Raw genomic sequence first — 12,954 nt, 5'->3', positions numbered from 1 at the left:
TTGGATAAACATAAACAGAATGTTTTACGTTGTAAAGAAAATAAATAAATAACTGCTGAAAGTGTGTGAATAAGTAGCTCCATTTTTCTTTTCTAGAAAATACTATTCACAATACTACTGTATGACCTACCGTAGTATTAGTGATGTAGCCACAAGAAATAAAGTGGTGCGGTTTACGCAAGAAAATGGAACAATCTCTGTTCAAGCCACTGGGTTGTTAAAGGCCTCTGTCAAAAGCTGGTCAGGTTCAAACCTTACCAACCGTACTGGTGGTTACGGCCCAGAGTATAGCCTGGGTACAAAATTTAGTGAACATTAGATGTTGACGTATATATTGATACTTTATAAAACAATGTCTAATAGTTTTATGTTTGAATTTATAGTGTAAATTAAGGGTAGGATTAACTCAAGAATGGGATACAGTATATTATAATATATATACTCGTTCATATGCAGAATATTCGTATTGGTTTTTCTATATGTTCTACTTTACTACCCTACATAATTATGTATTCATACAAATATCATGTATTCATGACGAAAAGGAAATTAAACTGTCAAAGTAACACTTGTTTCAATTGATATTTTTCAGGTTGAATTACATGTTCGGCGGACTCGACCCCTTTGGGTACCATTTAACAAATGTTGTTCTACATATGATTGTCTCTTGTCTCTTTACGCATTGTATTAACGAACTACTGTTTCACGACAGTAAAGCATCGTTCATCGCCGGTTTACTCTTTGCCACGCACCCGATACACACTGAAGCGGTAAGTCTATCCAAGTGGAAAATGTAAACTGCATGCGTTTTAAAAGTCAAATTTAAATTGGTTTCATGCTTGACTGATTTTACTAGTTTACAATTGACCAGTTAAATGATGGACGCTAATCTGTCGGTCATTTTATTTGTCTGCCGGTTGCGATTTCATACCGATTGTGTAAAGTTGATAACCGCAATCAATACACATCATATCCCATTGCCAATAAGTTATATTTAATTTGGTTATTTGAATTCATCATATCATGTGATTGTACCACCTTAAACAATATTCATTATATTGTTCTGTGGCTTTTGGTCCATGTGGGAATATTATTCGCTCAATGCGAAATCGTTTTAGTTGAAGTCTAATTACAGAATTTAAATTATAGTACTTTAATTAAAGTTTGTCTGATAGCTTGGTAATTTACAATGCGTTGGTTGATTGGTTTTTACATATCTGTAGCAATTATCAATTGTAGTGTAATTTACAATGTCGTTTCAGGAATATACTAGAAAGTTTAAAGTTGTGTGCATATAAACAAGTTGTAATTAGAAGTATAGCAATAATTTACCGACTATAAAATTATTCGCAACAGCTCCCACTTTATAACATCAGAAGTAACATTTTGAGAAAACCGTCAGCAATTTAACTTTAATTGTAATTTTCAATGACAGCTAACAGACCGAGATCTATTTTACAGACTGGAAGGAAAGATAATCTTTCCAGTTTCGTCTTGTCGTCTTTAAAAATCGATCAATCTTCTCTGTAGGATTTGAAAAAGTGTAGGTAGGCGAGAAATTGGAACAAATTTAAAATTTTAAAATGAATATCACGTCTAGGAGTGCCAAATGCATCTTCCTAGTGTCCATATTTTATTCTTAACTCTCTGTCATTGCTCATACATACAGAATGTGTACTCTTGCTCTGGACTACTGTATGGGGCTATACTACTGTCAAGAGAAAGAGAGAGAGGCGTTTGCTCATTATATAAATATTTCTATTGCATAGGAATTGTCCTAGAAAGTTAAGTATTTTGAAAAAAAGGTGTCTGTTGACGCAGCAAAGAACAAATAGTAGTACTGAAGAATATGCTTTAACAACATTTTTTGCTATCAAACATCCACTACTGCTGTGAATATGAAGATAGACACTATTCTTTGTTGTATTTTTTAATAGCCAAACATCGAAAATTCACTTTACTACTTGTAGTATAATTAATCCTGTGGTTTTGTTATAAGCATGAAATTCATATAAGCATCACCGTTAAAATAAGACTAAGAGCGTTCTGAAGTTGAAAATGTTACTGCAAATCTTCGCTTAGATGATACATATTAAATTTAATCATTATGATGCTTACTAAACGATATATCAACTTAAAAAATATCGAGTACATTGAAAAAAAAAATGTATTTATATTACAGTATTAATAATAAAACAATCTGAAAATGACTAAATTTAGCGTGCAGTCAATTTTCATCAGCAAAAGTAATCAAGTAGAGATATCGAACAAGAAATGTGTCGTCAGTAATGCACGATTAAGTTTTGATTTGGAAAGTTCAATCCAACATCATACAACTTAATTTATTAACCATCAGCAATCAAATTAATACTGAAACCTAATAAAAAAAAGTTCAGTTGAAATATTTCACATAAACAGCATTACAATTTTGTTGGATTGTTAGTGTGGCGTTTAAAATGTTACTGATACATGGGTTCCCTTTAAACAAATTTAGGAGAAGAAATTACTCTCAATTGTTGGACCCCTCCAACTTATTTACTTACTGTACTTTGTTTACTTTGTTGTTGGGTTTAAAGCAAGTGATTATATGCCCCTCTGGATGTTCCTTTCCACGTTCTCCTATATGGGTTGAACTTCAGTGGATGGTTTGTCTAGTAACTCTCAATCTCTGATTTAAATTTATTAATAGTTGGTGCCATAACTGCTTTCTCTGGTAAGTCGTTCCAATCATTAATTGCACTGATAGAAAATGAAAACTGCCGGAATCTTGACTTCACTTTTTGTTTCTTTATTTTTATCGCAATACATTTAAAAACTTTAGACATAGAAGAATAATGCACGTCAGAATGGTTTATACTTCTACTCTATAGAACACTCTATTCTATTTAAACACGATTTATTCTAGTCATTCTAGTAAACCAGGACGGGAAAGATTCCTTTAGTTTTCTAAAGAAAATTAAACATTTTAATGGTTTCTGACCTTGATTTCACACGCAATGCGGCAAGTGGTAGACAATTAGACTCTAGATGTGAGCATGCGTACATCATTCCATGATGGATATCATGTAAATGGTGCCCATTATCTAGATAGAAATTCAAGGTCAGTCAGTCTTCGAGTTTGGCTTACTATTCTTACATAATTACTGGTAAAGGGCGCCAAGCCATAGCTGTATTGGTGACGATTTGACCTATATATTCTGTGTATAGCTCTGGTAGAACTCTGAGAATTGTTTAAACTGTAGAATTTGTGAACTTTTTGCGAAACCAGAAAATGTAACAAATATACAAAGGTACAAAACATTCTTTATGAAATGAACAATGATTGTATGTAAATTCATCTCTGAAAGTAAATTAGTGTACTCATGAAACAAATATATATGTAGATATTTCCTTCATGGTGTATTGTAGGCGTACATTACTTCCTTTTCATTTTCTATTCTTGTAATATAAAAATTGATTGCATTAAAGTACACATTGCTCTTGGTAAATTGATTTTCAAATGTCATGCGACTTATAAATGTAACGTTTATGATCAAAGTGCAGTAACCCATTGAATTAATTGAAAATCATTACATTTTATTTCTCATTTCTTGGTTTTGTTGAACAACTGGTATATATTCTAAAATTATAAATTTGATATTCTCAATTTTAAAATTTCTTTTTAGGATCATCTTTTTTAAAACTATTAATTGCCAATGATAATTGAACAATGTATGGTGTATTGAACTGGTGTACATTTTTTTGTTATTGTAATATCCATTTAGAACAGACATTCTAAAAAGTATTAGTAAAATAATTTGACACGGCCTAGTATAGCTTCAGAACTTGCTTAATTGGCCCATTGTGAAATTGAGCCAATATAAATCACAAGAAAATGCTGCCAAGATAGAGACTTAAAAGAATAATTGTACCTCTTCTCATCAGACTTCACCAGGCCATATACGCAGGTTGCTGAACATAACCCTTTAGGAGGTCTAGCATTGGTAATTAGTCGGGTAGTATATTTATCAGACTGACGCACTCGTGCATTCCGTCCAAGTTTCGCAACTGTCAAATTTTCCTACCTTCATTTGCTGTCCCAAAATAAAAGCTGACTTTGCTCTAAACAAAAGAAAGCAAAACTTTATTCCTCGCTACCTATCATTTTATGCATTATTTTATTTTTATTTTGACAATTTTAAAGAGAATATTTTAAGAAGATGCTTCATGTTTACCAATACTGTCTGTCTAATATTGATTCAGTCCACTTTATTTCAACTATTAAATTCTTTATCTATTATTCTTAGATGTTTAATAGCTAATTGAATAATAAAATAACCTTGAAATATGAAAGTTATATAGTGTTTTATTTGCAAAAATTATTTATTGTATAGTTGAACAGGTAATTTGATGTAATAAAAAAGGCATATTTAAACATAAATTATTTAAAAGTAGTTCATTTAGTACGTAATATACACACATTATTTATAGTCAGATAATAATTTAATTTTACAGGTTTCATTGTTCTTGTACGTGAGGTTTATTTGTGTTGCATATGTAGGCCGCATTGCAGAAAAAAAATAAATGATCACACATTGAAATTAAATGAATAAGACAGAATAAAATTAGTGTAGTTATTTGCAGTACATTATAATTAAATTAACGAAATTTGGTATTTATCAGAATAAAATAATAAAAACCGGTTTCTATTTTTTAATTAACCTACTATTATGCTCTCATCAAAACCTATTATGATCTAGTAACTAGTTTGTAACAATCATCAAAAAGAAATTTAAATTAATTCAAATAATAAATTTAATTAAATTGAGACGGCCACCATAGTTCATAAATATTCATGATAAATTTATGACAACGTAGAAGAAGCTGTGAAAAAAATTGAAAGTATGTCAATTTAGTTTTTTTTCCTTATTTGGCATACTAACGAAACAATACGTAATTATCATGTAAATGAAGCGTGTATTAAGTATACTATATTTTTAGCTATTAGTGTGAATATGTTAATGTTGATAAACTATAATAAAACTATATTTAATAACAATTTTGAAATTTCTGTTTACGTTATTGATACGTGGTATTTCTCTCCTCTCACTTCCATCTCATATCATTTAGTAAAACAAATTATACAATATAGATATGTAATAAATATAATCATTTCAGGTGATGCATATAAAAAATATGCTATTAACATGCATGTGTTATTAGTAACAAATCTTAGATAATGTAATACAAATGTATCAATAATTTTATCTTTTAATAATAATAGTGCATAATTCAATTTTGAATAATTTGGCTACCTACAGTACGCAGTGTATAATGTAATTAATATGTATTTTAAGCCTTTAGATGATAATATTCAAAAAATATAAAAACAAATCATTCAGTTTTAAGACCTACAGTACCCACAGTGTGATGGCATTAGGATTAATAATTTTAATAAATCATCAAAAATATTTAGAAGTTGCTATGCAATAAGATATATTTCTCAATTTTATTTATGTATTTTAAAGTAATACGGATCATGTTTCTATTTATACATTGGCAGTGAGAGTATATACATGCCGCATCAATTTGTATTATTTAAACCTGGTTCTATACTATAGATGATAGGTTTCAAGACCCACTGATTATGATTGCATCTGAGTTACGTTAAAATGACATAGATTATCTTTTATTACTCTGATGCTGTTTTATTTTATACGTTTAATGGTGAGATCAAAAACATGTGGAGTAATCGGGCTGTGTAAGTCGTGTATAGTGTATTCGTCTCACGTGTCTACTACGTATGTTGAATCTAGTTAAAAAGCTAGTTGGTTCATTTTAAGTTCTAATCTTTTGGTATAAAGTATTAGGAAAAGATAATGAATGTATTGTGGCCGTACTTTATCTGTGTACTTATAGTGATTTTACACATCAGAAATGTAAATTCCATAATTTTCTACTGTTACCATTTTATTTTATCATGTAATTTTTGCAAATGTTACCACTTATGGTATATCGGGCGTGGAACAACACTAAAATTTATACTAATACTATAGACCAAATAATAGTCGAGTAGGCACCCCAACTAAACAGCCATAGGTACACCTCTTGATCAGTACACCTCTTGATCAGTACACCAAAATAACTACAGTAATAAGACCAGAAACTAGACATCCCATCTGAATGATGAGGCAATGCAAGTGAAGTATTAGCACGTCTAAAAGTAATTACGATTGAGAATAATATTGTTCTTTAAACATATTCACTGAACTAATAGAAACTGACATGATAATTTCGGTCACTAGTAGTATTAAACAGCTATACCTTTTTTAATGGTGGCTTCAAGCAACTAAAACGGTCATACATAAGTTTCTATTATCCTATAAAAAGACAACCATTCATCTCATTATTGTTCTCTAACTATTATAATTCCAAATTTGTAACATTAAATAATAAGATGAATGAAATTAAATAATTAATTTTTATTATATTGTCTCTACATCAATTCTATTCATATATCATGAAAGCAATATTATGTTCAAAATGTTTTTATCAATGTAATCTTATAATGCAATATACCATTTTATTATTATTATACCTAATCTCAATTTTTAATACTGAATATCAATCTTTCACTGTATACATATTTGTTTTATCATATTTAGATTTCAACACAATATCAAAATATTTTCTATAATCTTTTTACATCAGACTGTGCAATATCACTTATATATATTTATTGATAGATAGATAATATAACCTGTATCATATTGTTGATCATTGCAATAAAAGTGGGTTACCCCCACAAAAGAGAGAAAAAAAAAATTCTATTCATATTGTTTCAACCTTCCCTGAGTATTACAATTTGAACATTAGGCTTTTTACTGTTCTTACATTAAATGAGGGAGTTTTCTCAAACTCGCATTCTAATCTTGCTAACATGTCGACAAATATTTGCTGTAAATAGTAGTGTATTGTGTTTCTTATTTGTATTTGTACACTATTTGTGTATTCGTTTGTATTGTCAACTGAATGAATGAACTATATCTTATCAAATTGTTTGTATACTTGTGCACTATCCCTTCATTTGTATGTGTACTTACTCTTGTTTATAATTGTGCAATTTTAAAACAAACCTACGCATTTCACTTTTACATTTTCTACTCGGCTTGAATTTTTAGCTGTAAATGATATTCCTGCTGCTTTCGAAAGTTAAATTATCATCATTCGTTTAATGCCTCCTGACCTAACCTACATTGTCTAAGATTACCTAAAGAAATTTTATTTAGATTTTCTCAATGTGGTTTTTTTCTATTGCTATTTTCTATTATTTTTATATATTTTTTTCTATAGTGCATGTTGTCTTACGAAATATATCAAACTTGAAATAATGATAAAAGAAATGATATATTGAAGAAAGATAAAGGTCTGAAAGAGACAGGTACATATTACCAGACGGAGAATTCCATTTTTTTTTTCTCATTCTGACCTCAAACAAATTTGCTCTGTGCCATTCTTGAGGAAGTGGCTTTCGGTATGGTCAACGGTGCATTTTATTTATTATTTTCTATTGTCATGGTTAACCATGCATCTAATGTAGAGTTAGTCAGTCAACCACATGTCTAGTTCTCTGTGCCAATAGACAGAACAAAGGCACACAGTTTACTGTGTCAATAGAATTCTTTGAATTACACATACAGTTGACTGTACCGATAGCCTCATCATTGTTCCATACTATATGCCATTCAAATTCATGTGGAGACTGATCTTTTATGTTTGAGGATCACAAAGTCTGAAATGTCCTTTTAAATTAATTTTAGGTTTCATGAATCCACTTAATCCTTGAATGAGCGTTCGGCCTAATTTATAGTAAAATAGCAATAATATGAAAAATACATAATTTTAAATATGGTCATATTTTCTATAGACCTATCAGAAAACACATATTCATAAATTGGAAAAACGTTGATTTATAAAATATAAACATTTTGAACATTCAACTAAGCATGGAATTTGGTGTCGCTTTAATGTTGGTGAAACATAGTACTCAATCATTCCTGGCATGTACCATTACTCTTTGTTAGAAACATTCGGTAATTTAAAGAAAATATTAACAGCTAAAATATCGTGTCGTCAGTTGCAATCATTTGCGGATAATCTTAACGGGAAAATTCACGCTTTAATGGATTTTTTTTAATGATTTGTATTTTGAATATAAAGTACACATTTGTCCAGTCATTATTTATCGGATTTATTTTGGATTCGTCCCACTTTTATTGTTGTGTGTTTGATATTTTAGAAAATGTTCATTGTTGTGTCATTACTAGCGTCATTACTGGAGGGAATAGATAAATTTTTTTGTGAAAATCAAACTGACAACCAATCACTGTTTTAAATTTTATGATACATTCGGTTAATATATTTTCACTACTGATGACTTTATGAAAAAATGGTCCAACTAGATGCACGGTCAGCAGTTGGAGGCCAGCTCCATTACCTGATAGGTGTGCTCAATTGATTTCTTCTTTTTGTATCTTTGAGGTGAGAGAGTGCTATTATTGGTTTATCCAGGTAAGCGGCACTCATTCATAGACTGCCAGCGCCACTGTTGTGTAATTTTGTGAATACAAAAGATATGGAACATTAAATTCCCCTTTAATTCAATTTTAGAATTTGTTTGTTTTCTAAATTGTCATTTTCAAATGGTTTCTGGTTTTGTTTTTAAGGATTTAAAACCATTACATTATTCATTTACCGCCATTTATTCATTAATATTTAAATGTAATCCAGTAAAAAAACAATTTCTATTTCTGGACAACATTATTCTCATCTATTGCCTCACTCAACCTTTGGAAATGTCATGTTCAAGAAACTTATTACATTCTCGCCGATGTTAATTGTTTTCTTGAAGTTTCCAGTGCTGAAGGTCAATGGCATCATCTGATTAAATAATGAATAATTAATTTCAATTAAACGTCTAATGAATATCTGATTTAATTAGTGACAGTTTATTTTTCTTAAATTACCATTTCTTAAATTACCATAATTCAATAAATATTGAAGATTAACTGAAAGTGAAATTGATCTGTCTTGTTAGAGATCGTTAAGTCATTTCTGGCTGTCAGGTGTTTTCCTCAGTTTCCCTGATTTGTTGGGATTTACCTTGACACAAACAAATTTCAGGTTTTACGAGTTCCTCTTTCTTTAATAAATAAAAATAAGTCGGAGATTATACAATTATACTTTACACCAAAGAAAAATGCACTAACTTTTTATGAGAATTATCTTTATGTGTTCAAATCTAATTATTATTTATGACATTATTATACACGTTTGCGGTGAATTGTGCTCCCTGTGAACAACCTAGTAAAATTAATTAATAATGTCTGAAAACTTTAACACACTAACTCGGTTAGAAACACTAGTTTCTTTTTAAAAAAAAAAGCTTTTAATTCTTTTTCCCAACTGAAGTGCAGTACAGTTATTTAATTTAGGTTATTAGTCATATGACCGAATTTCATCCTAGAATTCTATTAATATCAAACGCAAAATCTACTATACTATATAAATCAAAGAATCACAATTACCGATGTAAAAGCCTAACGATGTTCTAGTTAACGAAAAGGTTATCCATTTAAATTGTATGTCCACATTGCAACAGAGGACATTTCTAGCATGTCGCTAATTGTTTTATATTAATAGTAATTTGTTATAGTATTAAGTGCAATGCTCAAACTTAAATGAGTGTCCTCGGCACAATTTCTGTACGAGGTTAACATTTTTCATTCCAACCAAAATATACCTCTGTGTGTGTAAATATTGAAATGAATGTAAAAGCTCTGTCTACACTATCAAACTTTATGTGGCAACAAAATGTGATGTGCCCATAGACATGATGATGTCATATCACTACCATATTTGGGCATATCACTACCATATTTTGGCATATCACTACCATATTTGGGCACATTTTTGTTGTCAAACTAGTTTGATAGTGTAGACAGAGCTTTAGGAAACTGTTTTAAACTACACCCGGTACTGTATCTCCACATGGCATTATTTTTCCAGTATTATAGGAGAGGACCTTAACATAATACAGTCACTGTATACAGAAATCATAGAAGCAATACCGAGAATTGGCTAACTCTTGTACCAGAAACTTTCAACTTAATACTCAAGAGTATCACTTTGCCATATTAAATTATTATGAGTCATAATACATCCTTTGTTTGTATTAAAAGAGAAGAAATAATTAAATATGAATTACACATGACATTGTTCAGTACATTTATACTCTATTCTTTTTAAAGGCACACATAAAATCTTAATGTTTCAGTTTATTTTCATGCATAACACAAACATGCAAGATATTCTCACTGTGTATTCTACTAAAATTGGTTAGTTGTAGTAAAAATAAATGTCGCTTCTCAAATTATGCCTCGTGGTGCTATAATTCAGCTAAATACAATAATGCGTAAAAACTTGGGCACCCACATTTTTTAAAGTATAAATAGTTTAATATTAAACTTGCGTGCAAAAATACACATTTTGTTTTATTATGTCGTATACTCATGAATTATGTTTAATTGTTTTCATTATTGTTTTACTGTCTTTGAAACATGACCTACATTTTGGATATGGATCATGACGCGTTTGCGGCACCTGGCTAAACTGATAACGAGACCTGTCGGCGGCGTTGTTATGTTTGCAAATTCGCCTGACTTAGAATAGAACAACTCAAGTTATATATCATTTTTACTATCTTTAAAACATTGCTTATGATAGAAGGTAATTTGCAAAACTTGAGTGAGTTTTATTATGAAAAAGAATGCAGCTAGTAAAATTCTATTCTTACTTGTACAATATATTACAACATGTCTTGATATTTTGTGTGGCCCATTTATGATCATATAAACTCTAAATAAAGATTGAGAGTATGAGGGACATCCAAGTCAATACAATCTAAGAACATGCTTTACCTCAGTAACCCAATAATAATTCTGATTCTCATACAATAAATCAAATACAATTGAATTAATTGTACTGAAAAGGTATTTATATAAAATGATGGTAAACTGTGTGTTTAGCCAGGCAGCCCTAAACCAGCAGAATTCGTAACAATGAAGATTTATATTCACAATACAATAGGAATGTTTACAAAGGCTCCGTTACTCCAAAGTCAAAAGTTAAATACTTTTGTATTATGAAAGATTAAATAATAAACACTGATTTATAATAAGATTGTTATTTTAGTGGAATTTATGAGAAAGTTAATACAATGAATGAATTGTCAATTGTCAATCTGTAGTACTGTGTGATCAGCATGGAGGAATTACCTCCATAGTGCAACCACCATAGAGGAATTACCTCCATAGTGCAAGAATTACCTCCATAGTGCAACCACCATAGAGGAATTACCTCCATAGTGCAACCACCATAGAGGAATTACCTCCATAGTGCAACCACCATAGAGGAATTACCTCCATAGTGCAACCACCATAGAGGAATTACCTCCATAGTGCAACCACCATAGAGGAATTACCTCCATAGTGCAATCACCATAGAGGAATTACCTCCATAGTGCAACCACCATAGAGGAATTACCTCCATAGTGCAACCACCATAGAGGAATTACCTCCATAGTGCAACCACCATAGAGGAATTACCTCCATAGTGCAACCACCATAGAGGAATTACCTCCATAGTGCAACCACCATAGAGGAATTACCTCCATAGTGCAACCACCATAGAGGAATTACCTCCATAGTGCAATCACCATAGAGGAATTACCTCCATAGTGCAATCACCATAGAGGAATTACCTCCATAGTGCAACCACCATAGAGGAATTACCTCCATAGTGCAACCACTATAGAGGAATTACCTCCATAGTGCAACCAACATAGAGGAATTACCTCCATAGTGCAACCACCATAGAGGAATTACCTCCATAGTGCAACCATCATAGAGGAATTTCCTCCATAGTGCAACCACTATAGAGGAATTACCTCCATAGTGCAAGAATTACCTCCATAGTGCAACCACCATAGAGGAATTACCTCCATAGTGCAACCATGAAGTGGTCCAAATGGAGAAGTTCTTCTATTATGCAACCATGTTTAAACATTTTTGTAAAAAATTGATTGACACAATATAGATTGTTAGGATGGTGATATCAATGTATTATATTGTGTAGATCCATCTCGTCTCTTCTGACAAATCATTGCGATCTGTTTCCCTGTTTCTACACTAAGCCCTACTGTGGAAGCTCCTTTTGTTACCTCCTCTTTTTGTAACAAAGTCTCACCTTCTGTCAAACTCTCTCCCACTTTTGATTCATTTAAAATTAATTTAAAAACTTATTTCTTTAGCAAATTTCAGGATACAATGCGCATTTGATCATCTTTTTGTAATTGGTGTTCTATAAATATTTGATTGATTGATAGTTCTGGTGGTAGAAAATTTTCTTAGACTTACAACAACCCAATGCATATTTAGGAAAGAATAAGGGTTACCTCAATGTTCACAGCCTCTTATCGTTTATCATTGCATTGGGCTAACAACCCTACCAATTGAATCACTTTGTTATGGAAACTACATACAGACTCTAAGCATCACAAAAGACATCATTACTTGGTGTACTTAAATGATTAGTTTGATGATTGCGTCCATCTGATCCTTCTGTAATCTGTGAATGCAGAGAATTTTAGCGATACAGTTGTTCTAATAAAAACAGAATGTTTTTCAAAAATATGGATTAATATTAAAATCTTTTGATTATTATGGTAAGCTCTTTTAAAATAATAGATTTTGCATTGACCAATTGGAGCTTTTGCATTTGAAACATAAACACAATTGATTGTGAATGAATGCATAGGATTTAGAACTACAGTAGTGATGATGTAGTCACAAGAAATAAAGTGGTGCGGTTTTCACAAGAAAATGGAACAATCTCTGTTCAAGCCACTGGGTTATC

General features: G+C 30.9%; 1 protein-coding gene across 1 annotated transcript in view; it reads left to right on the top strand.

Moving 5' to 3' along the window:
• LOC144853444 (protein O-mannosyl-transferase TMTC1-like) overlaps positions 1–12,954 on the top strand; it is a 46,482-nt gene that overhangs the window by 9,901 nt on the left and 23,627 nt on the right. Inside the window, exon 3 of the mRNA XM_078711143.1 lies at positions 593–770. Coding sequence (XP_078567269.1) covers positions 593–770 — 178 coding nt within the window. The remainder of the gene's footprint in view (positions 1–592; positions 771–12,954) is intronic.

This window comes from Antedon bifida, chromosome 1 (genome assembly GCF_963402885.1).
Source record: "Antedon bifida chromosome 1, ecAntBifi1.1, whole genome shotgun sequence".
Taxonomy (NCBI): Eukaryota; Metazoa; Echinodermata; class Crinoidea; order Comatulida; family Antedonidae; genus Antedon; species Antedon bifida.
This window is presented reverse-complemented; position numbering and strand designations above follow the sequence as displayed.